This window comes from Xenopus laevis, chromosome 3S (assembly GCF_017654675.1).
Source record: "Xenopus laevis strain J_2021 chromosome 3S, Xenopus_laevis_v10.1, whole genome shotgun sequence".
NCBI lineage: Eukaryota > Metazoa > Chordata > Amphibia > Anura > Pipidae > Xenopus > Xenopus laevis.
In genome coordinates this window covers 21032096-21060025 of record NC_054376.1, presented here as the reverse complement: position 1 = coordinate 21060025, position 27930 = coordinate 21032096, and the positions used below count along the sequence as shown (strand labels likewise).

General features: G+C 42.6%; 1 protein-coding gene across 2 annotated transcripts; it reads left to right on the top strand.

Annotated features, from left to right (window-relative positions):
* The first annotated feature begins 117 nt into the window (after positions 1-117).
* Positions 118-26107, top strand: bag4.S (BAG cochaperone 4 S homeolog). 2 transcript variants are annotated; one of them, XM_018254992.2, is made up of 5 exons: positions 118-438; positions 14528-14620; positions 14734-14988; positions 21610-21837; positions 22411-26107. In XM_018254992.2, the coding sequence occupies exons 1-5, from the start codon at positions 268-270 to the stop codon at positions 22867-22869; spliced, it is 1206 nt and encodes a 401-aa protein (XP_018110481.1). In that variant the 5' UTR covers positions 118-267; the 3' UTR covers positions 22870-26107. The 2 variants fall into 2 exon arrangements, with proteins under 2 accessions (XP_018110481.1, XP_018110480.1); XM_018254991.2 differs by having other exon boundaries at positions 119-438; positions 21607-21837.
* Positions 26108-27930: the final 1823 nt, after the last annotated feature.

The following is a 27930-nucleotide window of genomic DNA, read 5'->3' as shown; positions in this document are numbered from 1 at the left end:
ATGAAATGACTTAGTACTTGACGCCCTGTTCGTGCGCATTTCTTCTGACCCCGGATGACACATTCAGTTCCCTCACTTTTCATTGGCCGCTAGCGGCAGACAGAGACGTTGCTAAATAAGCGCACTTACGCTCCATTGGCTGTCTGTTGTCTAGGCTCGCGTTGATTGGCTCTACGCGAAGTGCCAGACTCTTACTGGTTACTCTGCGTCGGCGCAGTACTGATTCGCTATTTAGCGTAATCTCCGGTTCTCTGAATTGTAAGGTCCATGTCGGCCGCGCACCGACCTGTGGAGAGAGACGGGGCATACTATGGAGGTGCAGGCGTCGATGTGCTGGCAAGGCAGCGGGGGGAAGGTGAGGCAGCCTGGAGAACTGGATATTTCCCACAGGAGGCGGAGAGAGGCTGGGCCGGAGGTGGGACAGTGGGTGGAGCTCAGGTGAGTAATCATAGAAGTCAGGACGCAAAGTCCTTCGGTAAAGTGCCATTGGTGTCCCCCTGCGGCCCCTCAGCCTGACCTGAGGGATGTGTGGAAGCGGCAGGTGGGATATTCCACGTGGTTTTTATTCCTGCTGGTGTATTCCTGTACATATGGTCATGCGGATATAGAATGGGATGCATAGAGACTGTGTGCCCTTTCCTTCCCTACTCCCCATTCATTTACACAATAGAGACGCTCAGCATATCAAGGGAAACAACCACATTGTTTTATGTTATTAACATGTATGGACACATTCTGCAGCATTTGATACCAGAAGGGAATAGAGATCACACGTACAGATGACATAGCAACGTTCATTTGGGCCTGCTCACTAGCACTATTATCCTCATTTCCTTGCTATAAAAGTTACAGTGGTACAATGCACTTCACAAAACAAAGCCCGAAAAGCTTTTGTCATAAGGGGCTCCCACAGTAATTGTTGCATCCAAACCACTTTAAAGGACATGTAAACCTTTAAAATAAGTGAATATAAAATTGATGAGGGTGCTATTCTAAGAAATTTTGCAATGTACATTCATAATTTATTTATTTTTTGAATTCCAAGACATCAAGGGATACATGTACTTTTAATGCAGCGCCACCTGCTGGTCATTTTCCGACCAGTCTGACCACCACGTAGTCAAATAAGTTGTCAGGAGAAAGAAAGCGGCTGCTCTGATGTTCTTCTGATTAGGAAACAAATTAGAAGCCTTTCTGAAATCTTTCCTAAGCATAACAACAGAGCAGCCTCTTTTTTTTTTTTTTTTTCTGACAACTTCCTTGACAACTTGGTGGTCAGACTGGTTGGAAAATGACCAGCAAGTGGTGCTGTTGTAACAAAATTCATTCATATTAAAGGACAGCACATCTATCCTTTAATTTCTTGGAATTAAAATAAAATAATGTTGTACATTCTGAAATTGCTTAGAATAGAACCATCATCAATTTTACATTCACTTATTTTAAAGGTTTAATTATCCTTTAATTAGTATGGTGAAAATACCTGGCAGGTAAGTAGGCGCTGACACACACACACGCTCAAAAGAAGCTAGCACACACAGGACTTATGGAGAGAAAAAGGTTTTTATTTTAAGAGAAAAAAACCCCAGTTTTTTTCTGTTAAAATAAAAACCTTTTCCTCTCCATAAGTCCTGTGTGTGCTAGCTTCTTTTGAGCCATTGTAAATACTGATACATAGCTCTGCACCTAGGCACCTTATACCAGTATACGTGTTGTGCCGCCATTTCTAGTTCCATATATATATATATATATATATATATATATATATATATATATATATATATATATATATATATATATATATATATATATATATATATATATATATATATATATATATATATATATATATATACCAGTGGGATCACCTGACTATAGCTAGGAAGGGTGGGAGCTAAACATGGAGCTGGTCACTGCTCCTGTATAAACTATAACCAATATAGGAGCATAGGACTGGCCAGATATGGAATGACTTTGACGTAGTTGGCCAGCTTAAATATATTGCAATATATGGACAAACAATCCCTGTTTTGTTTAAAGGGTAAGGCATATTTTAGTAGCAGTATGCACAAAATGTCGCTGTCTTAAATATATTGATAATGGGTTGAGTGCAGAGGACTCTTGTATTTGACTATATGTATTTTGTGGTTACAGCCTCATTGCACCCCCGCCTAACGGTTTTAAAAAATAGTGGTGAGCACAACTTTCCACACACACACACACACACACACACACACACACACACACACACACACACACACACACACACACACACACACACACACACACACACACACACACACACACACACACACACACACACACACACTGGTGTGAAAAACTATTTGCCCCCTTCCTGATTTCTTATTCTTTTGCATGTTTGTCACACTTAAATGTTTCTGCTCATCAAAAACCGTTAACTATTAGTCAAAGATAACATAATTGAACACAAAATGCAGTTTTTAAATGAAGGTTTGCGTTATTAAGGGAGAAAAAAACTCCAAATCTACATGGGCCTGTGTGAAAAAGTGATTGCCCCCCTTGTTAAAAAATAACTTAACTGTGGTTTATCACACCTGAGTTCAATTTCAAAGGTTATAAAGCCATTTCTAAAGCTTTGGGACTCCAGCGAACCACAGTGAGAGCCATTATCCACAAATGGCAAAAACATGGAACAGTGGTGAACCTTCCCAGGAGTGGCCGGCCGACCAAAATTACCCCAAGAGCACAGAGACAACTCATCCGAGAGGCCACAAAAGACCCCAGGACAACATCTAAAGAACTGCAGGCCTCACTTGCCTCAATTAAGGTCAGTGTTCACGACTCCACCATAAGAAAGAGACTGGGCAAAAACAGCCTGCATGGCAGATTTCCAAGGCGCAAACCACTTTTAAGCAAAAAGAACATTAAGGCTCGTCTCAATTTTGCTAAAAAACATCTCAATGATTGCCAAGACTTTTTGGAAAATACCTTGTGGACCGACGAGACAAAAGTTGAACTTTTTGGAAGGTGCGCGTCCCGTTACATCTGGCGTAAAAGTAACACAGCATTTCAGAAAAAGAACATCATACCAACAGTAAAATATGGTGGTGGTAGTGTGATGGTCTGGGGTTGTTTTGCTGCTTCAGGACCTGGAAGACTTGCTGTGATAGATGGAACCATGAATTCTACTGTCTACTAAAAAATCCTGAAGGAGAATGTCCGGCCATCTGTTCGTCAACTCAAGCTGAAGCGATCTTGGGTGCTGCAGCAGGACAATGATCCAAAACACACCAGCAAATCCACCTCTGAATGGCTGAAGAAAAACAAAATGAAGACTTTGGAGTGGCCTAGTCAAAGTCCTGACCTGAATCCTATTGAGATGTTGTGGCATGACCTTAAAAAGGCGGTTCATGCTAGAAACCCCTCAAATAAAGCTGAATTACAACAATTCTGCAAAGATGAGTGGGCCAAAATTCCTCCAGAGCGCTGTAAAAGACTCGTTGCAAGTTATCGCAAACGCTTGATTGCAGTTATTGCTGCTAAGGGTGGCCCAACCAGTTATTAGGTTCAGGGGGCAATTACTTTTTCACACAGGTTTGGATTTCTTTTCTCCCTAAATAATAAAAACCCTCATTTAAAAACTGCATTTTGTGTTTACTTGTGTTATCTTTGACTAATAGTTAAATGTGTTTGATGATCAGAAACATTTTGTGTGACAAACATGCAAAAGAATAAGAAATCAGGAAGGGGGCAAATAGTTTTTCACACCACTGTGTGTGTGTGTGTGTGTGTGTGTGTGTATATATATATATATATATATATATATATATATATATATATATATATATATATATATATATATATATATATATATATATATATATATATATATACACACTGAGTATACTCATGTATTGCATGTATACAATAAGTGTTTGTAGGGTTAGCTCTCCTAGGTTGTTCACCTTTAAATTAACTTTGTATGTTATAGACTGGTCCAATCTAAGCAACTTTTCAGTTGTTCATTTTTTTTTTATAGTTTTTAAATTCTTTGCCCTTTTCATCTGACTCTTTCCATCTTATGAGTGGGGTCACTGACCCCCATCTAAAAACAAATGCTCTTGTAAGGCTACAAATGTATTGTTATTGCTACGTTTTATTACTCATTTTTCTGTTCAGGCCTCTCCTATTTATATTCGTCTCTTATTCAAATTAATGCATGGTTGCTAGGGTAATTTGGACCCTAGCAACCAGATTGACAGAACTGAAAACTGTAGAGCTGCTGAATAAAAAGCTAAATAACTGAGAAACCACAAATAATAAAAAATGAAAACCAGTTGGAAATTATCTCAGAATATCACTCTCTACATCATACTGAATGTTAACTCAAGTTAATGCAACAACCTCTTTAAATGTAAATTCATCCCATTACATTAATGGATTCTGCCAGAACCCGAACAACAAGTAATTTTGTTCTACATTTCCAGTATATATGCATTGTTTTTTTTTCTTAAAGATAAACAATCTGGTTCCTTCTGTTCAATCAGCCCTACCTAAGAAATTTGGGCAATCATCAGCCATCCTGTTCTCTCAGCACCAAAAACTATTACTCTGTAGGGCTACACTAAACTTTTATTGCTATTTCACTGTACCCCTTATCTTTCTATGTATGCCCCCCTCTATTCATAGTCCTGTCTCTCTTTCAAACCATTGCCTGGTTGCTAGGTTGAATTAGACCCAGCCTCTGAAATTCTAAATTTGAGAGCTGCTTTACAAAAAGCTATATATTTAAATTCAAAATGTGGATGATAAAAAAAACTTTATGCTAAAAGTTCATTTAAAGGTGTACAACCCCCTTAAACTTAATGGGGTGCGTGTTACATATACATTACCAAAAATAACCACACTCCAAGGATTTCTCAAGTGAAAAACACAAAAAATGTATCTCAATGTTTCGGCACCATCACTTGGGCTGTCTTCAGGAATGTTTCAAAGGCTTGTTAAGGGATCACATTCAAAATGTTGACCTAGTGAATGGCATTATGAGCAGCAATCAGCATGGCTTTATGAAGGATAGGTAATGTCAGACAAATTTGATTGCTTTTTATGATGAGGTAAGTAAGATGCTGGACAGTGGGAGGGAAGTAGATGTGATCATTTTGGATTTTGCCAAAGCGTTTGATACCGAGCCCCACAAACTAATGCTTTCTAAACTAAGGTCTGTTGAGCTTATTGAAGCTGTTTGCACATGGATAGGAAATTGGCTGCAGGATCAGGTACAGAGGGTGGTTGTTAATGGTACATTCTCTGCTTGGAGTAAGGTTCTCAGTGGGGTCCTTCAGGGCTCGTTATTGGGTCTACTTTTATTTAACTTGTTCATTAATGACTTAGGGGAGGGTATTGTAAGTACCGTATCAGTGTTTGCAGATAACACAAAACTATCCAGTCCAATAAATTCCATCCAGAATGTGGCATCCTTGCAACAGGATCTTGACAAACTGGCAATCTGGGCAGCTAAGTGGCAAATGATATTCAATGTTGATAAATGTAAAGTCGTGCACTTGGGATGTAAAAATATCCAAGCCACTTATACCCTTAATGGGACTGCACTAGGCAAATCCATTATGGAAAATGAGAGTCTTTGTAGATGATAAACTTGGTTGTAGCAAGCAATGCCAGTCAGCAGCATCAAGGGCAAATAAGGTCTTGAGCTGTATTAAAAGGGGCATAAATTCACGGGAGGAGGGGGTCATTCTTCCACTTTATAGAGCAATGGTAAGGCCCCATCTAGAATATGCCATACAGTTTTGGTCCCCATCACTCAAACAGGACATTATTACATTAGAGAGGGTGCAGAGGAGGGCAACTAAGCTGGTAAAAGGTATGGAAAATTTTAGCTATGGGGAAAGAATAGCCAAATTGGGGATGTTCTCGCTGGAGAAGAGGCACTTAATGGGTGATATGATAACTATGTATAAATATATAAGGGGATCGTATAATAATCTCTTTAATGCTTTATTTACCAGTAGCTCTTTCCAGCTGACACAGTCACCCATTCCGATTAGAAGAAAAGAGGTTCTGCCTAAATATTCGGAAGGGGTTTTGTACAGTGAGAGCTGTGAAGATGTGGAATTCCCTCCCTGAACCAGTTGTACTGGCTGATACATTAGATAGCTTTAAGAAAGGGTTGGATTGCTTTTTAGCAAGTGAAGGAATACAGGGTTATGGAAGATAGCTCATAGTACAAGTTGGTCCAGGGACTAGTCCGATTGCCATTTTGGAGTTAGGAAGGCGTTCTTTCCCCCTCTGAGGCAAATTGGAGAGGCTTCAGATGGGGTTTTTTTTGCCTTCCTCTGGATCAACTGGCAGCTAGGCAGGTTAAAAAAGTAAAAAGGTTGAACTTGATGGACGTGTGTCTTTTTTCAACCTAACTTACTATGTTACTATTTATGTTACTATGTCAAACTTACTGACCTATAATTGCCAGGCTGAGATCGTAATCCCTTTTTAAATATTGGAATGCCATCATCTTTTTTCCAATCCATAGGTACCATACCAGATGAAAGCGAATCTGTGAAAATCAGAACTAGGGGCTGGTCTAAAACTGAACTAAGCTCTCTTAGAACCCTGGGGTGTATGCCATCAGGCCCTGGAGCCTTGTTTACATTCATTTTTATTAAAGCTTTATGAATCATATCCTGAGTCAGCCACTGACTATATTGAGCTGAGCCATTAGGGCAGCTATAAAGTGAGCCTGGGAACTCAGACTGCTCTATAGTATACACTGAAGAAAAGAACTGATTTAGCACATTTGCCTTTTCTGTATCTGTTACAACCATACTGGTACCATTATTTAATGGAGCAACACTCTCAACCTGCATCTTTTTACTATTAATATATTTAAAAAACGTTTTGGAGTTAGTCTTAGCCTCCGCCGCAATGCACTCTTCATTTCCTTTCTTTGCCTTCCGGATTGCTGATTTACAACAATTATTATAGTGTTTATATTCATTAAATGTAGCTTCTGTCCCAACAGCCTTGTAGTTTTTAAATGCCTTTCTCTTCTTTCCTATTAACATCTTTATTTCTATAATAAGCCACTTAAGGGAATAACTTGAGAACAGTAATGATGTAATATCATTTAAATGACAACCATTTCTGTTCTCTGTTTTAGCTGAAAACTTAATGTCCCAATCAATGCTGTGTAGGGCAGCCCTCAATGCACATTAGCTTTTCTGAAATACATGTTTTTGTTGCCCTAGTGTAATTAGTTTTTTGCACTAGACATTAAATTATATAACATTATGGTCACTATTACCCAGGGGTTCAATGACTGGAGAGAGTTCAGAGACATGAAACTAAACTGGTTAGAGGGAAGACTTAAATTATGAGGGTAGACTGTCAAGGTTGGGGTTGTTTTCTCTTGAAAAAAGGCGCTTGCGAGGGAACATGATTACACTTTACAAGTACATTAGAGGACATTATAGACAAATAGCAGGGGACCTTTTTACCCATAAAGAGGATCACTGTACCAGAGGCCACCTCTTCAGACAAGAAGAAAGTTAATTTGAAGCAACGTAGGTGGTTCTTTACAGTGAGGTCAGTGAGACTTTGTCATTTTTATGTAACTATATTTAACTTGCACATTTGCTAGAAGTTCTGGGTCATTTGAGATCACTAGATCCAGAATAGCATTTTTTCTGGTTGGCTCCTCAACAACCTGTGCCATAAAATTGTCATGCAACAATTTGTTGGAACAACTTGTTCCCATTAGCTGATCTTGCAGTACTGTTGCTCCAGTCAATATCTGGTTAATTAAAATCCCCCATTATCATTACTTTACCCAAACTAGCAGCCTTTTGTATTTGCATCAGGAGCTTAGCCTCCTCCTCCTCACTTACATTATGGGGTCTATAGTATACTCCTACAATTAATTTGCTGGACTCTTTACAAATGGTGAAGGCCTCTACACATTCCCCCTCATTTTCTAACATAACCTCCTCCTTTATATAAGCTTTTAAATCCTGCCTAACGAACAGACATACCCCTCCTCCTTTTCTATTGCCTCTGTCCCTCCGAAACAAAATATAGCTGCTGATATTAACTGCCCAGCAATGCGACTCATTCAGCCATGTTTCAGGCACACCAATCACATAATGAATCCCATACCTGTATAATATATTGTTAAAGGGGATATAATATTTTCAAAACCACATAAAATGTTGCTGGACTGTAGTCTACTGCTATGCAGTCTGGATTCTTAAAGTGCTTGATGTAAGGGCCCGAAGGCGCAGTTGGAGTGCGGACCAAGGAGGAGGCAGGTAGTCAGCGAGTTCGAGGTACAAAGGGATCAGGCAGAAGAATAGTCGAGGTACAGGCAAAGGGTTCAATCCAGGCAGCAAGGGTCAATCCGAATAACAGGCAAGGTTGGTACACAAGAAATCAGTCAATAATATAACACCCAGGAATCACGAAGATGAACCTATACTTGGGCAATGTTTGCAATGTCCAGGGGGTTTAAATAGGCAGTTTTGGCGCCAAGATTTTGAACGCGATGACGTCATGGCGCTGACGCCGGCGTCAAGACGCCAACGTTGTGACGCCGATGCACGTTCTGACGCCGGCGACCAATCGGAGAGCGAGAGGCAGCCGACGTCATCACACAGGGACCAGCAGGATCCACATGGGGAAGGAAGGAGTCGCCATCTTGGACGCCGTCGCCATCTTGGACGCCATGGCCATCACGAGGGTGAGAAACTTCAGTTTCCATTACAGTACCCCCTTCCTTAGGGGGGGCCTCAGGACCACCAAAACCGGGACTGGAAGGAAATTGCTTGTGGAATCTTCGAATAAGAAGAGGAGCATGGACGTCAGAGTCCTTCACCCAGGAGCATTCTTCTGGACCAAACCCCTTCCATTCGATTAAATACTGTAACCTACCCCTGGAAATTCGAGAGTCCAGAATTCTTTTGACTTCAAATTCTTGGTGTCCATCAATAAGAACAGGAGTAGGAGAAGACGAAGAAGAAGAAGAAGAAGAATCTTTTGCCGGTTTGAGAAGAGATACATGGAAGACATTGGGAATCCGCATCTCGGGGGGGAAAGCTGAAGACGAACTGCCACGGGATTGATGATTTCTATAATGGGGAAAGGACCGATGAACTTGGGACCGAGTTTAGGAGTAGGAACTTTAAGATGAATGTTCCGTGTAGAAAGCCAAACCTTATCACCGAGGCAATATTGTGGGGAAGAAATTCTTCTCTTGTCCGCAAATTTCTTCTGAGACAGAGAACTCTTCTCCAAATTAGCTTTAGTGGTAACCCAGATAGCAAGCATATGAGCGGCCTGATCATTGGCAGCAGGGACGTTTGTGAGAAGAAGATCTTGCGGAAAAGCTAGAGGATTCTGACCATAGACACAAAAGAACGGAGACTTTTCAGAAGAAGCATGCATAGCATTGTTGTGAGCAAATTCTGCCCAAGGAAGAAGGTCTGCCCAGTCGTCTTGGCATAAGGAGACATGGCAACGAAGAAATTGCTCCAATGCTTGGTTGACTCTCTCGGCAGCTCCATTAGATTGAGGGTGATAGGCAGAGGAAAACTGGAGAGAGATATGAAGTGCCTTGCATAACGATCTCCAAAATTTGGAAACGAATTGGGAACCTCTGTCCAACACCACTTCAGCCGGGAATCCGTGAAGGCGAAAGATGTGCTGAATGAATAATTTGGAGAGTTCCTGAGCAGAAGGTAGCTTTCGCAGGGGAATGAAATGGGCCATCTTGCTGAATTGGTCAACCACGACCCAGATAACAGTATGACCGAGGGAAACAGGCAGATCCACAATGAAATCCATCGCCAAGTGAGTCCATGGACGAGAGGGAATGGGTAAAGGTAGAAGTAATCCTTTGGGAGGAGAGTGGCCAGACTTGGAAGCTGCACAAACAGAACAGGAGGAGACAAAATCCTTGACGTCCTTACGGAGAGAAGGCCACCACACTAGGCGAGACAGGAGTTAAGTAGTTTTCTTGATACCAGGATGGCCGGCTTGTCTGGAATTATGAGACTGAGCAAGGATAGAAAGACGGAGATCTGGAGGAACAAAAGCAACTCCCAAAGGAGTACTGTCAGGAGCAGAAGACTGTGCGGACAATAACTGAGAGGCCATGGTGGGGAATAAGGCAGCAATAATTTTAACAGGAGGCACAATGGGTTCAGGGTCTTCGGAACACGAATCCTCGGGAATGAAGCTTCTGGAAAGAGCGTCAGCTTTCTTATTTCTGGACCCCGGGCGGAATGTGATCACGAAATTGAATTTGGAGAAGAAAAGTGCCCATCTAGCTTGTCTGGGATTGAGGCGTTTAAGGGACTGGATGAATTCAAGGTTCTTGTGATCTGTAAAGATAGATACTGGCACCGAAGAGCCTTCCAACAGATGTCTCCACTCTTCAAGAGCTAGTTTAACTGCCAGTAGCTCACGGTTTCCCACGTCATAGTTCTGCTCGGAAGAAGAAAACTTTTTAGAAAAGAAAGCACAAGGATGAAGTTTGCCATCATTAGAAGACCTTTGGGACAACACCGCACCAGCCCCTACGTCGGAGGCATCCACCTCAATGAAGAATGGTAGAAGAGGTTCTGGGTGCCTAAGAATTGGAGCAGATGAAAAAGAGTCTTTGAGGTTCTTGAAAGCTTCTAAAGCCTGAGGTGTCCAACATTGGGGCTTCCCACCCTTCCGAATGAGAGACAGGATAGGGGAAATCTTGGAGGAGAAGCCTTTGATGAACTGTCTGGAGAAGCCTTTGATGAACAATGCAAAGCCAATAAACCTCTGGATAGCTTTAGTGCATGTGGGGAGGGGCCAATCCTGGATCGCTGAGACTTTGGCCGGATCCATCTTGAAGCCTTGTTGGGAAATAATGTACCCCAAAAAAGGAATAGAAGAAACTTCGAAGGAACACTTTTCCAGCTTGGCAAACAGATTATTTTTCCTTAAACGAGATAAAACTTCCCGTACCTGGATTCGATGCTCGGAAAGGTTTGAAGAAAAAATTAGAATGTCGTCTAGGTATACGACCACACTTATGCCAAGTAAGTCCCAGAAGACATCGTTTACCAGCTCTTGGAAAACCGCAGGGGCGTTACAAAGTCCAAAGGGCATCACGAGATACTCGTAGTGCCCATCACGAGTATTAAATGCGGTTTTCCATTCGTCCCCTTCTCTGATCCGAATGAGATTGTAGGCTCCACGAAGATCAAGCTTGGTAAAGATGCTGGCACCTTTGAGCTGGTCAAATAACTCGGAAATAAGGGGAAGCGGATAGCGGTTTTTTACTGTAATCTTGTTCAATCCGCGATAATCAATGCAGGGTTGTAAACTGCCATCTTTTTTTTCTACGAAGAAGAAGCCTGCCCCTGCAGGAGACGAAGGACGAATGAAGCCCCTAAGCAGATTTTCCTGGATGTACTCTTTCATCGCCGCAGTTTCAGAGGGGGAGAGCGGGTAAGTACGTCCTCTTGGAGGCATGGTTCCAGGAAGAAGCTCAATGGGACAATCATAGGGCCGGTGGGGAGGCAGGACTTCAGCAGATTTCTTGTTGAACACATCGGAGAAATCTTGATAAACAGGAGGAATTGAAAAATTTGAAACAGAGGATACCTTGACCAAGGACTGGGCTGGAAGACAGTTCTGTTGACAAAAGAAACCCCAACGAGAAATTTGAGTTGCGGACCAGTCAATGACTGGTTTGTGGGTGCGCAACCAAGGGAGTCCAAGGACTACAGGAGTCGAGGGGCAATCAATAATCAAGAATGAAAGTCTTTCGGTATGCAGGGTGCCCACTTTGAAAGACAATTCTTGCGAAGACTTAGAGATGAAGGCAGATGAAAGAGGCCGATCATCAATGGCAAGAACACGAAGTGGAACAGCCAGACTTTGGAGAGGAATAGAATGTTGTTCTGCGAAGGCTTTATCCAAGAAGTTCCCAGCTGCGCCGGAGTCAAGGAAAGCTTGGGTAGAGATGGTCTTGGAAGCCAACTGGAACTGTACAGGGAGAAGGAAACGATGAGTAGAGGTTTGGGGAAGTTGATTAATACCGCCCAGGTAAGTTTCCCCAAACTTACCTAGGCACAGGCGTTTCCCGACTTCGCAGGGCATTCATGGGCAAAGTGGGATTTGCCCCCACAGTATAAGCAGAGTCCAGCAGCCCTTCTCCTTAACTTTTCCTGTTCGGAAAGACGGGCACGACCAATCTGCATAGGCTCTTCTGAGGTGGAGGGAGAAGAAGCCGGAGTAGAAGAAGAAGAAGTAGTGCTGGGAAGGACAGGTCTCTGGAAACGAGGAGCCAGGGGAGGTTGAAACTTCCTCACACGTTCCTTTACGGCAAGGTGCTCTCTTTGGCGGGTGTCCACTTTGACTGCCAGGGCCACCAAATCTTCCCAACGAGTAGGCAACTCACGTGAAACCAAATCGTCCTTCAGGCGCATGGACAACCCGTTGTAGAAGGCAGCGTGATAACTGTCGTTGTTCCAGCTGGTCTTGGCCACCAGAGTACGGAATTCGATGGCATATTCTGGCACCGAACGTGTACCTTGGCGGATCTGGAACAAGCGAGAAGAGGCCGATGCAGACCGGCCGGGAGCATCGAAAACTGTGCGTAGCTCACGAATAAAGGCCTTCGAATCATCTATCAGGGGGTCCTCTTTCTCCCACAACGGTGATGCCCTTTCCACGGCTTTCCCGGTCAAGCGGGTAATGATGTATCCCACCTTGGCACGCTCTGAGACGTATTGATGAGGTAGCAGAGTGAACTGGATCTCACACTGGTTGATGAATCCTCTACAAGCCTCAGAATCACCACTGAAGAGCGGAGGTGCCGGAATCTGGGGTTCAGAGACATGGAACGGCGCCACTGGAAGGGGTGGAAGGACTGTGGAGGGGGTCGGCAAGAGGGGTCTGTGGAGGGGTCGGCAAGAAATATTCTAAGAGACTGACATTTTATATTGGGCTGCATTTTGTAAGCTATATATTGTTGCCACTGGAATAGTGGCCGGAGCTGAAGCAGGAACCTGTGCCGTAGGAGTGAGAGCCGACAATTTGTCCAAAATGGCCTCAAGAGCTTGGCCAAAGTGCGACTGCTGAGCTTCATAGGCCTCCATGCGTGAGGCAATCCCACGAAAGGCTCTTCCGAAATCTGGTTGAGCCGCAGCCTCCTCAGATGGGTCCATGGCCCAAGTATAATGTAAGGGCCCGAAGGCGCAGTTGGAGTGCGGACCAAGGAGGAGGCAGGTAGTCAGCGAGTTCGAGGTACAAAGGGATCAGGCAGAAGAATAGTCGAGGTACAGGCAAAGGATTCAATCCAGGCAGCAAGGGTCAATCCGAATAACAGGCAAGGTTGGTACACAAGAAATCAGTCAATAATATAACACCCAGGAATCACGAAGATGAACCTATACTTGGGCAATGTTTGCAATGTCCAGGGGGTTTAAATAGGCAGTTTTGGCGCCAAGATTTTGAACGCGATGACGTCATGACGCTGACGCACGTTCTGACGCCGGCGACCATTCCGTCGCCGGCGACCAATCGGAGAGCGAGAGGCAGCCGACGTCATCACACAGGGACCAGCAGGATCCACATGGGGAAGGAAGGAGTCGCCATCTTGGACGCCGTCGCCATCTTGGACGCCATGGCCATCACGAGGGTGAGAAACTTCAGTTTCCATTACACTTGAATCCTTTTTTCCCCATGGTGATGGGCAAGAGGATCCCAGCTGTTCTGTGTTTACTTGACTCCATGTTAATTGCTCTTATAATCACAGCTGGAGGCAGGAGGTGCATTTCTTTAAGCTGCAATCATCTAATCCGCTCTGCATCCACCCTTGTGATGAATTAATTACTACTATAGCGAAAGTGGCACAATAATGTCCATTTGTGCCGTTAAGTGCATGAGGTAGGCAACTCAACTTGATCCAGAATCTTCTCTTAAATTAAATTTGTTCATATCTTACTAAAGTTAACCTCCGTGACAAAAAAAACTCCCTGACCATCAGATCTCTGAGGAGCAGCTACTGGCCCTCAAAGAATTCATGCAGGCCGAAGTCTGTGCAAGTGGAGAGAAGGAGAAACTGGAGCACAGAAGATCATGGTTTTTATGAAAACTGTACAGATTTGTTTCTATTAAAGTATATTGAAGATAGGTTTCTTTTTAGGCAGTGGACCTGTTAATGGGTATTTATTTTTTTTACTTTACATCCCCGTTTAGGCTAAAGAACACACTATATACAACTTGATATATTTACAATGTGAAGTGGGTTAAATTTGACTGTTAGGGAAAAGATAGTTCTATAAACAGGTGTTGCTATACCCAAAAAGCCCATACTCCATCTAACTTTCAGCTGATACTAACGCAGATTCGGTGACCATAGTATCAATTGAATATACAGTAGGTATAACCCCCAGTTGGATGACTGGTGAAACGTTTGCAAGAAAAACACAGCAAGTCCAGTTGATTTGGCTAATTTTGACAGATATTTCCTGTTTTTCTCTTCCTCCAGAACGCCTCATATTCCGGCTACAATCCAAATGGCTGGTCCTGTTCTGGCCATCCACGGCATCCATATCCCACTAACTATCCTGCTGGAGATCAGGTGTGTATGAACCTATGACACAGGCTTTTGGCTCTCATAATTAAGACCTCTTTCATGCATAGGTGACTCTTCTACAGTTACATTATATATAATTGTTTATTTTTAATTTCTAGGTACAGAGGATGGAACCTTATACAAATGGCTCCTATGTATCACCTTATGCCCCGGGCTCTATGAATCCCCCTTATCCATGTGCCCCCCCGCAAAATCAATATTATCTACCTCCTTCACAAGCCCCTTATTCAGTTGATCCCTACAAGCAATCAGGCGGGAACCCTCAGGCACAACCTCAGTGGGGTTACCCTCAGCACGGTTATCGTGGTGTCTCCCAACATCCGCAGGGATACTCCCCATATGCCTCTCATCAGGTGAGTAGATGAAATATATAAACCAAGCAGGACTCCCCTTGTGTCTACAGTAAGGATCGGCATTGGGAAGCAGTTAGATGGGGCATTCATGACATCACTCATGACATCATTGGAATTCCCAGTGGCCATTAGTTTGTGCAAATGCCTTTCATCTGGTCATATAACCGATACAGACAATTCTCTTACAATTCTGTAAGGCAGATGACAAATTGTCTGTATTATTTAGCAAACGATGCTATACTATACATGCTATACCGTAAATGTAGCTGATTGCTAATAACAGGGACCCAGTAATCGTGTGGAGCTAGATTTTATTTTTTATTCAATTTTTTGTTGTGTATGCTTTGTGTTTGGTCTTTACAGGGGCCTTTACAACAATCTGTTTATATGCTAAACTTTATATATAGAAAAGCACAGCACTCTACCCAACTATCTTTGTTCTAGTCTCATTCTACCACATTTAGAGGTGGTGCTGGAAACAAAAAAGTTTAGCTTATAGAAAAAAAGAGAGAGAAAGTGTTTCCAATCAGCACTCGATGAGGTTTTACTAGTATTAAGTCAAACCGAGGGCATTAGTTCATTTGGCCATCCAACTAGAAACTCCAAACACCCATACTATTAAAATTTTCATGTTTAATTCATCATTTTAAAATATAAATGGTTAATACATGCAAAATTTCATGGCAGTCCAAGTAACCGGTACAAATACATTGAAAGTAGAAATAAATTAATCAAGATGATATATTGAATAAATGCAGTTGATAAGTGAGAAAAATCAGGCTGGTAAATTCATTCCGAGCCGTTTTTGCTGATACTTCATAAATCCTGTTAAAAATGAAGGAGGAAAAATGTCAAGTTGATAGATATGTATTTGCTCCAAAGTTGCAGTATGAGATTTTGTTTGAGATGCCGCGTGCTGAAAATTGAAAAGTCAATAATGGTGTCTGTGGGGAAACATTATGCTATTAGTTAGACGCCCAATTGATGCAACGAATTCCACTGCTATCAAGACGAAGACTTTCAATAGTGCTTGTAATAAATACACCGGGTTAGCCGCTTACTAGACACAGTCTTTTTTTGCACTAACTCTTCCACGGTATCATAAAAAGTCCGATATCTCTGGTATTTCAATAGCAAAGTTCAATTCGCTGTTGTCAGCAGGGAGTATGTTAGAGTTATAGAGGAGAGCTTAGTATCCCACACATTAAGTTGTCACCGCCATATACGTTACCCTCCGGTAGCCTGCTGGGATGTTTGATGCGGCTCAGTCATGAAGCTCGCCGTCCAGGATTCAGGGTATGTGTGGACGGCCTTCTCCTTTATACAAATGATACTTTATGTTCTTTTTTATCTCCCGGCTGATTGTGTTCAAACTTAGCGTGGCCTCACTCTCTGCTGCAACTGTTAGGAACCGGAGCAAATACTGCCTCCATGTTAACACGCTAAACTTTATCGCTTTGAAACAAGGAAACAAAAGGAAAAAACAATTGCAGTTTCTCTAGAACGGCCCTTCCTGTCAGTGCAGCAACCATGGGGTTAAGTATACACCTGCGGAGGACAGAAGAAAAAAAATATAATCTTGAACTCCACCCTCTTCATATAAGCTCTTGCTCACCCTGATTCCCCTCCGTTTTTTTTTCTTCTGTCCTACTTGGAGATTAGGACAGCAATATTTTTTTTTTATTATTTCTATTCTTCCTTTTTTCTTTCAGGTTTTTATTATTTTACATCCTGAAGAAAGAAGCTATCTAAGAGCAGGAGGTCACGCAGGTTTCTGTGCAAAAATCTCCAGCCTCGTACCACTCCTCAGGACTGGTGCGGCTGCATGGGGGAATGGTTACCTATTGGGCACAGCCACTCTCTTTCAAAGACGAGTGTTGCTGCTGTTGCGCTGGATAAGGGGGACCAAGGACACAATCGCAATCTACCGAACACGCAGTGTAAGGAGCGCACTTCCGGGTTCCGGCCCTTGACGCCAAAATGCAGCATAGACACGTATGCGCCTTACAAGTGATGTGCTGGCAGGTGGCATCTTGTCTTCATACTGCACAGCTGCAGGAGAGACAGCGCAAGGTACTTAATGAATGCAGCACAAGGGTGTTAACCCGAGCTGTTTTCTTTTCATGGAGCCTATATGCTCCTGGGTTTGGTGACTACATTCCCCATTACAAATGCCTGCAAGGCAGTTGGATTAAAAAAGCCATACGGATGCCTACAGGGCAAACGGGCACACTAAAGGGCCAGTCTTTAGGAAGATTGTCATTAAGACATATTGGGATTTAAGGCAATTCATTTCCCCAAATAAATGCCTGCAGGGCATATAAGTGGTAGAACTGCCATGCAAATGCCTTCAAGGCAGAGGAAGGCAGATACAAGGCCAGTTTTTTCTCTTGGCTTATCTGTTATGCTAATCATGTAGAACATATTAGTCATTAAGGCTGAATAATTCTACTTAAAGATTCTTCATCATGGATGCAGACATGGGTCTAGAGGAGCTTAGGAGGGATATGTCCAACACTGCTACACCCAAGACAAGGAACGCAGTTAAAAAAAATCCCACAACCAACTAAAGAAATGCAAGTTTTGTAAACATACATTATGTAAAGGGGAACAAGGAGTATGCCTAGACTGTGCAGAACCTACAGATTCAACGCCAACATTATCGCCACATCCAATTCCATTGCAACCGGCAGAGGGCAGCCCCCTCCTGCACATAGAAACTCAAGATCCTTCTACATCTAAACCTCCTCAGTTGGAGGAATTGTTTGACTGGATCAAATCGACCAGTCAATCTTCCATCTAGCAACCTTCTAAGCATAGTAAGAAACGGAAGGCACATACAATTTTAGAAACAAATTCATCTGATTCTGAAGAGGCTTGTGATCAGGATAGTATTTTAGAGCCAGGAGAAATCTCTGCCAGTGACAGCTCCTCTGATGACTCAGACACAGAGTGGCAGTACTGCTCAATTGCAGGGCCAGAAACAGCCATTACTTTGTGAATTGCTAGCTATGCTAGAAATTAAAGACGAAACAACAGCCACATCAAAGGCTGACAAAGTGTTGGGTATGCAACCCAGAAAGTCATGAGCCTTCCCTATATTTAAATCAGTATCTCAGGTTGTAGAGAACGAATGATCAAAACCAGATCACCGGTTTTCCCAAAATCAACGTTTCCTTAACACTTATCCTGTTCCAGGGGAACAATGTAAAATGTTGGACAAGGCCCCTAAAGTAGACTCAGTGGTAGCTCGTTTGTCCACAATGCAACGCTACCAACAGAGGAGGCGGCATTCCGTGAGCTTAAGAAGGGGATACACAGATACCACACCCATTCTCAGACCAGCAGTAGCATCTGCGGGTTTAGCACGTACGGCCAGATTCTGGTGTCAGGAGTTACAAAAGAACCCCACTTCACTAGAGGAATTAAAGCGTTTTAGCTCAGCATTAGCTTTTTTGTCGCAGCCATGGACACAGGCTAGCAGCCAAAACCAGGGTTGACACAGTAGTTCAAGACGAGTACTCTGGTTACATCATTGGTCTGGAGAAAGCATCCAAGACCAAGTTAAAGAATCTAAAATTTAGGGGGGAGACTCTTTTCGGGCCTGACTTAAAGCAAATTATTTCTGAAGTTACAGGTGGTAAGAGCACATTTTTCAAAATGGAGGGTCCGCTAGCACACCCTGGCCTACAAATGGATGCCTGGTGCTCGGTGATGGAGGGATCGGCACCCTCCAAATTGTACACTAGAACAGGAATCACTGGTACTTGAAGGCAGGGACAAGCCCTTGCGTATTTATTCAGCAGAAAATGCAACGTTTAACCCCGAAACGTTGCATTTTCTGCTGAATTAACACGCAAGGGCTTGTCACTGCTTGCACCTGCCTTCGAGTGCAAGTGATTCCTGTTCTAAGAGCACATTTTTACCTTCTGGCAAAAAACCCAGATCACAACAGCCCAATAGATCTTACAATAGGTCTTGGGAGCTCGTCTTCAGCAATTTTTTCCAGTATGGCAAGACCACGTACAGGACAATTGGGTATCAATCATAACCGAGGGATACCAAATTCCTTTTGACAGCCTACCCCCTCGCACCTACAAATGCTCAACTACTCCAAAAAACCCGTCCAAAAGACTAGCTGTAGTTAGAATCGTCAACGAGCTTCAGAACAATAATGTCATTGAACCGGTACCGCCCAAAGAACGCTACAAAGGTTTTTACTCAAATCTTTTTTTGGTCTTCTAGAAAGAGGGCACTTTCAGACCGGTACTAAACCTAAAATCTCCGAACAGACTGGTGTCCAAATAGAAATTCAATATGGAATAAATTCGATCAGTGGTAATGACTATTGAAGCATTACTCCATGATGAAGGTAGACCTTCAGGAACATTACCAATTCAGGGCGCTTCCATTTGGCCTTTCCGCAGCACCCAGAGTTTTTACAAAGATACTCAGCCCCCCTAATTGCACACCTCAGGCGTCTAGGAATCTCAATCAGTCCATATCTAGAAGACTTGCTCATCAGATCACCTTCATACGACCAAAGACGCAAGAATACCCAGATTTGCGTCACAACACTCAAAAAAATACGGGTGGATCGTGAGTCACAGGAAGAGTCATCTCACACAGCAAATTCAATTCTTGGGAATGTTGTTCAACTCATCCCGTCAGACCATCTCTCTACCTTTAGAAAAAATTCAGACAATTACGCACACAGCTCATTCAGACCACAATTTCAGTGGAACGGTGTCTACAATTACTGGGTTACATGGTAGCAGCGCTGGAGGCACTACCATTCGGCAGATTTCACATGACAGAATTCCAGAACCATTTTCTAAGCCATTGGAACAAGAACCACTCAGACTTGTCACAGAGAATTCCACTTACCATGCAAATCAAACGTTCACTGAATTGGTGGACATCACCACACAATCTCTCTCAGGGCAAGACATGGGCCTTACCCCAATGGACAGTAGTGACTACAGACGCCAGCCTCACTGCCTGGGGGGCAACTTGGCCACCCCAGACGTGCCAAGGGACATGGTCATAAGTGGAGTCAAAACTGCCCATAATTGTACTGGAGATCAGAGCAATACGAAATGCCATTCTTCATTGGTCTTGAGAGTTGACAAACCAGCCGCTATGAATTCAGTCAGACAATGCCATGGCAGTAGCTAAACAAACAAGGGGGTACACGCAGCAACAGGGCAATGAGAGCGGTAACTCAGATACTCAACTGGGCAGAACTCCATGTTCCAGCCATCTCCGCAGTTTTCATTCCAGGAATACTAAATTGGGAGGCAGATTACCTCAGCCGGCAATGGGTAGACCAAGGGGAATGGTCACTTCACCCGGACATCTTCGCACAGCTAGTGACCAGATGGGGAAGAACAGACATAGACATGCTAGCGTCAAGATACAATTTCAAGATGCCTACATACTGCGCCAGGTCACAGGACTCACAGGACCCACAGGACCCCCATTTGAGCCATTAGCGTCCTGTGCACTTAAGTTCCTTACCTGGAAGATGACTTTTCTCTTGGCCATTGCCTCAGCAAAAAGAGTATCAGACATTGCAGCTTTATCTCATAAAGAACCATGGCTTAGACTGCACCAAGATAGGGCAGTTTTCAGAACTATACCATCATTCCAGCCCAAGGTTGTATCGGCTTTTCACGTAAATGAGGAAATAAACCTTCCTTCCCTCCGTCCTAGGCCTGCTAATGCCAAAGAAAAGGCACTACATAAGGTGGATGTAGTTAGAGCGATACGTTACTACCTAGACAGATCCAAAGCTTATAGGAAGTCAGATGCGTTTTTGGTGACTTATGGCATCAATAAAGGGTCGCCCGCTTAAAAACGTAAGATAGCCAGATGGCTAGTAGAGACCATATACTGTGCTTAAGACCTTAGTCAAAAAACTAGATCTTTCAAGGTCCAACTACATTGTACCAGAGCACAAAGTGCATCCTGGTCTTTATATAATCTAGCCATTCCAGACAAAATCTGTAAGGCAGCCATTTGGGCATCACTATCTACATTTGCTAAATTTTATAGACTACGTGTGTTTCAGCTACTGCAGCTTTTGGTAGAAAAGTGCTTCAGGCTGCAGTGAGGAAACAGTAATTCTTGAACCCGGTCTTTGGGACGTCCCCATGGTTGCTGCACTGACAGGAAGGACCGTTCTAGAGAAATAAGGATTTTTAACTTACCGGAAAATCCTTTACTAGACTGTCTGGACTGTCAGTGAAGTAAGCCCCATCCTTTCAGTTAACGTTAAAATGTTGAAAAGTTAATACTGTTTGTTGTTGTGAATCTCTTCTCGCGCTTTCTCTGATATCCTTTCTATTCTTCTAACTGAGCTGACTAAACTGAGGGGAATCAGGAGGAGCAAGAGCTTATATGAAGTGTTTGGAGTCGGAAATGGATACTTACCCCTATGGTTGCTGCACTGTCAGTCCAGGCCGTCTAGAAAAGGATTTACCGGTAAGTTAAAAATCCTTATTTTTCGTTGAATACGAATTGCCGGTTTTAAATTCATTTTACCTTTTAATAAAAAACTCATAGTCCAGGTCAGCTGATTAAACCAATGAACCAATTCTGATTCCTTGCTTTCAGCAGGAGGCAGTCCCTCCCTACCAGTACCGAGAAGCAGCCTCTGGCCTCCACCAACCAACAATGCCTCAGCACAGCCCCCAAGGTGAAGGCTGGGTTTATGGAGTCCCCAACCCTTACCACTGGCCCACTGCTCCTCCAGTTCACCACAGTCCAGCTAACAGCCATTATGTCTCTGGGGGCAAAGCAGAATGGCCTGGAGCAGAAATACAAAATGCTTCGTATGATCTAAAGGTAGGTAGAGCTAAGCTTTATTTGCCATAATGTCATTATGACCTGCACTCTATCTATGTATAACGAGTGCATGTTTTTAGGCAGTAACCACAGCTGCAGTTGTCGCTATCACTTCGTATAAACACAGTTTGTTTCTGCACATAAATAAAGGTGGAACCACTTTGCTGGCTTTTAATTTATTTGTGGTATATACAGCAGTATATTTACCTTGGTATTTTAGGTATCAGCAATGCTCCTTGTCTTCCATATAACAACGTCAGATTCTTCTTTCTTGCCTTTGTACATGGAACATTTTAGTTGGCAGGAACCAATCTGGAACACCAGAAAAGTAGAATCCAGGAGCCCAATGTTTAATTCTACTTTCTGGTGTTCCGCATTGGTACCTGCCTACAACTACAATTTTCCATGATTAAGTCCCCTTTGCTGAAGGTCTGGGTCATGAGCACCTGGACCCTATGTTGACAGTGGTAAGCTTATACATTTGTCCAGGATTTCAGCTTCAAGTGTTTCAAAAATGTATTTGTACATTTAGACATGTAAAAACTGTTTGATTACTACTATTTATTATTTTAGGATCCATCGCAGGCCTGTAATTACAATAGACAAAGACCTTGTTATCAATCATACCACCCCGAGGCACCCCAAACTGTCACACCATCTGAACCCAAACCCAATCCTCCAACTCCACATTACAGCGGCTCCCCCCAAATGTACATTAGGAAGGAACCGCCAAGCCAAGAATATCCCAGCAGAGCCAAAGAAGTTGATCCTGATCCCATGCGCAACCATCCGGCCATTGTTAAAATTAATCAGGTTTTAGAGAAGGTGGTGGATCTGGAAAGAGAGGTGGATGAATTTGTGGGGCGGAAAACTGACATGAGTTACCGCTTTTTGGAAGAGCTGCTGACCAAGCAATTATTGGAACTGGATTCTGTAGAGACTGGTGGGCAGGATAACATCCGTCAGGCCAGGAAAGAAGCTGTAAACAAACTCCAGTCCATCCTAGAAAGACTGGAGAGAAAGGGGTTTTGATTGGACAAAAACCCTGCAAGGTCAATTAGGATAGACTGAAACATCTGTGGAACTGTTTGGGATGCCCAGAAATTATATATCTGGATTTTAAAGGAACAGTTCAGTGTAAAAATAAAAACTGGATCAATAGATAGGCTGTGCAAAATAAATATGTTTCTAATATAGTTTGTTAGCCAAAAAAGTAATTTATAAAGGCTGGAGTGATTGGATGTGTAACATAACAGAACCCAACTTCCTGCTTTTCAGCTCTGCAGTTAATCCTCAGCATTCATCCTAAATTCAAAAGCAGTAACAATCCATGTGGCCTTCCCTCAAGTCACTGATTGGTTACAAAGCAGGAAGTAGTGTTATGTTAGATATCCAGTCGTTCCAGCCTTTATACATTACATTTTTGACTAACTAACTATATTGAAAACATTTTTTTTACACAGCCAATCTATATACCCAGTTTTTACTTTTATACTGAACAATTCCTTTAATGACACCACCAGCAGCCATTAGCCTGAACTCTGTGCGTCTGGGAAAATCATGTACAGAAGGCACTAGACTTGTCCCGATATCACAGATAGTCCTAATGGCAGAAGCAGTGTTTGTAATACCTGCCCGTCTAGGCATTCGTTATTATGAAATGGCTTTCATTATACCAGAAACTTGAAGAACACATCCATGGAAAGACTTGAATGAAAAGGTACGCTGCCATCATTCCTACAGGAAGGCGTTGCCTCGGCTTCATCCCTGCTCTATTTCACAGACCAAAACATCTGGGCGCAGAGACACCACAATGCTCCCCTCTTCAGAAATAGTCTTCATAGATAACAGTGTATCAATAAAACAAATTACATGGTGCTTCTATGGAAAATGTCTATATCGAATTATGCAGCAGGACAGCTCTGACCCATGACTTAATGTAAACTGCCCATAACTTCTTGTGACTTTATTTGCATGTTCTGTTGCTGGAAATTGCCATTCATGTCAGTATGGAGAAGCATTTACCAGCTCAGAAATGTTAAATGTGCCACTGCTTTTATATCTGGGGAGTTTCTCAGATGGCTGAAAAGTGACAAACCACCGCCTCCTGCATTTTTCATTTATTTTATAGGAAAGAAAAGGCATCCCAGTAAATTTAGATGTGATAAAATCCCTCAAAACAACCTACTGTGTAAGATATATGCTCACTGGTAGTCCTGGTCACCCCAGATCTGGTACTTCAGAAATTAAAGTGGTCACTGGTCACGTGAAATTTTAGTCAGAAATAAGTATACATGGTGCCTAGATTGACTTCACACTTAAGGTGGCCATACACGGGCCTATGACAGCTGGCGATATTGGTCCTTTAGACCAAATCTGCAGCTTTGTGCCAGTGTGTGTGGATCGTCCGACGGGTCTCCTCGATCAATACCAGGCCAAAAATCATCCTTATAACGATTGGACAGGTTTGATTTTTCTTGCGATCAAGGACTGCATTGGCTATTTGATGCAGTCCTACAACCCGTCGGCACCCGTTTCCTTTGTATAAACCAATCTTTTGGCCCTAGGGCCGAACTATCGCATTAACCCAATATCGCCCTGCCTTTGGTGGGCATATGGGGTCAACTTCCCAAACGATTGGATCTTATTCCAATTAGCTCCCACTTCCCAACACATATAGAACAGCCAGTGATCAATTTCACTATAAGAATATTGAGCTACCAGAAGACATATCTTTTGATAAGTATATTACAAAGTAGAATTTGAGGAAATTTTTTGGGGTTAAAAAGCACCCCTACAGGAGATTTCAAGCATTTCCAGTTCTAGTGAATGAGAACCAATGGTTTGTGTCCCATATGTGGTACTTAGAATGTGCCATCAGCCTTATTACCTGGGGTCATGTTAATCTGTCCGAGTTTACACCAGTAAGGATGAAGCGATATCTGCTTGCTGGGTACAGATCTGCAGAGGAGGCTTAGGGGCCTGCCTTGTACAGCTGGTAGCATCTTCACGGGACTATCAAGTATTCCTTTTAGCCATATTGAAAAGCGAGCAGCTCACATTGGGTGTTATGTAATAAAAGGCACTACATTTGCCCTGGAGCAGTAACCCATAGCAACCAATTAGCAGGTAGAATTTGCAGATCACCTGTTTAAAAGCAAACATCTTATTGGTTGCTATGGGTTACATCTCCTGGGCAAACAATCATGTGTCTACTCCCAAAGGGGAGGGGATTATTTGTTGTACATTTGTTTAGTGAAGCCACCTATCTGACCCTTGGGTAAAATAAAAGCCATTTATTTGTAAAACAAGTAAAGGGGCACAGCTATCTTTATTTGGATTCCATCCTGCCCAAATAATTCTATCTCCAGCCTTATGTTAGGGAAATCCTATTTACATTGTATAGCGTATGCACAATGGAGGCCAGTATGGAAACCTAGAGATTATGGGTTTTCATGTTAACAAAAAACAAAACTGGAGACAATCTTAAATGTTGTTATAATGATCTTAATTTGTTAAAAAAAACCTCAGGAAAAAGGGTGTTGTCGTGTGATTATGTCTGTTTAAGTTGTCTAACCTTCTAACAAAGCGCAAAGTATGGTGTAACGTATGAGAAAGTTTTCACATCAATGTTACCCTACTGTACAAATTATTTGAAGCTCACAAAGCGTTTGGGGCTAAAAATTGTTAGCTTGCACTGGGGAAAATGTAGATTAACATGTAAAAATGTATAAAGTAAGAAATATGTTACATTTGCTAAATAAAGCCATATTTCAATGGATGAATGAAAGAAAGGAGTGGCATGCTGGTTTCTGTATTAGATGTATTAAATTCTGTATTAAATTGTGTATTCTTGTTGGTTGAGCATTAGATTCTCATCATTGATCAAAGAGGAGGACAAGCACTGGCATATCTGCCAGATCTGAAGTATATGGCTGAGCCAAGATCAGATATTAAAAGGGTTGGGCCGCCCCCATACAAGGACATCTAACTCATGCAAAATTGCTTGATTAGCAAATTAGCACTTGCTTCTTTGTGAACAAACATAATTTAAGAATGCCCATAAATAGACACCAGCCTTTTTGTAAGTGCCCATTATGGCATATATTTGGCTTTTAGCTGAGTGCTGGGGAGATTTGGGAGATGTCCAGCTAGTGCCAGCCAATGCAATTGTTGGGGAAATACATTTTACAGCATTCTGCTCTTGAACTGTGCCAGAGTCCAGTAACCAATCTGTTAAGCATTCTGGCCAATAAACTATTCAATTTCATTCACTGTCCCCATTTTTTGTGGGTGATTCTTTTTAATTTACTTTTAATTGCATAACATCATATTCACAATGCCTTGCAGAAGGATACATGTGTACGGGATACTATGGAGTCCTTCAGGCAGGGACTGATATTGTGCAGACAGGAGCCGAAGAAGGATGAAGAAGGTGAAGAGTCAGGGTCTGGTAGGATAGCAGATGGCATGGGGGAAGAAACAGTGATGGGGAGAGCAGTGGGTGTAGAGACCAAAACTGGAACGGAAAAGAGTGGGTAAAGAACCAGTGATAGGGAGAGCAGTGGGTGTAGACACCAGAACTGGAACAGAAAATAAGTTAGGGAACACAACCAACAACAAGGAAGACCTGGGTTCAAGCCCCAGCAAATCCTCCCAAAATGCTACATTCTCAGAAGTCTGAGACGTGTCATTCATAGCACAGGCTATTCAATAAACAACATATTATTCAGAACTTCTATACCATGGCACACAGCTTTTAATACATTTTGTATACTGTTATGTTTTGGGTAGCCGAGGATGAGTAGAGTATAACAGTGCTTTATTAGCAGAGACTCATGCAGCCATTATACAACAGTAACTTTCACTTTTAAGCTGAATGAAGTATGCACAGAATAAGTCTGGCCACAGTGACATCTACAGGCCATTTGTATAAACACCACATATTCCCCCTATAGTAGGAAAGCATTTGGGCAAGTGTAATATACAACAACAATGCATCTTAAAGCAATAATATACATTATTCACTTCACATAGTCCTGGGTCCATGCCGCAAGTTTTCTGATTCTCTCAGTACGCCTTATAGGTTCACTTTCTTCAGGCCTATTGCAGTTGACATCAGTAGTAGGAAAATGTCCTTCATCAAATGGAGCTTCTCCAAAGTCATATCTAACAGGAGCAAGATGACTTGCATTCCATAAACGTCCATCAGACCGTTCATATGTGTATGGTCCTTGTTGGCGTCTCACTTCAAGTGGTGTCGTAAATTTAGATTTTCCTTGTTTCAGTATTCCTGGTTTCTTAATTCTGACTAAAGATCCAGGCTGAAACGCATGCGCACTATAACGCCGTTACGCACATGCGCACCAGAACACGCACTCAGCCGTGGCCAGCCAGGTTGCCTAGGGCGCCTGGCTGGGTTGGCCCGGCTCTGACGATGAGCACCACGGACAACATAGCCATCTACCAAGGACAGTTCAAGTCTGATCTTGTAGTAAGGTCGAAGTTCAGGACTGAGTTTCTTCTCAGAATTTGGCCATTTGCTTTGTAAGATGTCCCGTAATTTTACTTGAATTGGACATGTGAGGCAAGTTTGCTTAAAATCAGCAGCTGTAACTGTAGATGATAGTAAATCAGCCAATGCTACAACTTCTATGTCCTCATCCAGTGTATCAGAAGCTGCAGGTAAAAGTAAACGTGACAAACAATCAGTAGTAACCTGGTTTGTAAGCGGTGTAGTTAAAGGGCTATGATCAGTGCATACATTAAATTCTCTACCCCATAGGTAGGTTCTCCATTTTTCTGTTGCCCAAACACACGCTGGAGCTTCTTTTTCAACAGTGGAATACTTACGCCATGTCTCTGTAAGTGTTCTGGATGCAAATGCAACAGTTTTCTCTGTATGATCAGCATGGATCTGTGTGAGAACTGCACCAATGCCATAGTCTGAAGCTTCTGTAGTAACCAAAGTGGGTAGTGCAGGATCAAATAAAGCTAGCACTGGACTGTTCACAATTAGCTGTTTCACTATTTCAAAGCTATGTTGAGCAGACTGACCACACAAGACTTAAAGCTTGTAAGGTCTGGAAATCA

What these genes read in the sequence shown, in the direction of transcription:
- bag4.S (XM_018254991.2), top strand. Translation starts at nt 268, where the DNA reads ATGTCGGCCGCGCACCGACCTGTGGAGAGAGACGGGGCATACTATGGA. An exon ending in GGACAGTGGGTGGAGCTCAG is followed by an intron (nt 439 to 14,527) that starts GTGAGTAATCAT and finishes CTCTTCCTCCAG; the next exon opens with AACGCCTCATATTCCGGCTA. An exon ending in ACTATCCTGCTGGAGATCAG is followed by an intron (nt 14,621 to 14,733) that starts GTGTGTATGAAC and finishes TTTAATTTCTAG; the next exon opens with GTACAGAGGATGGAACCTTA.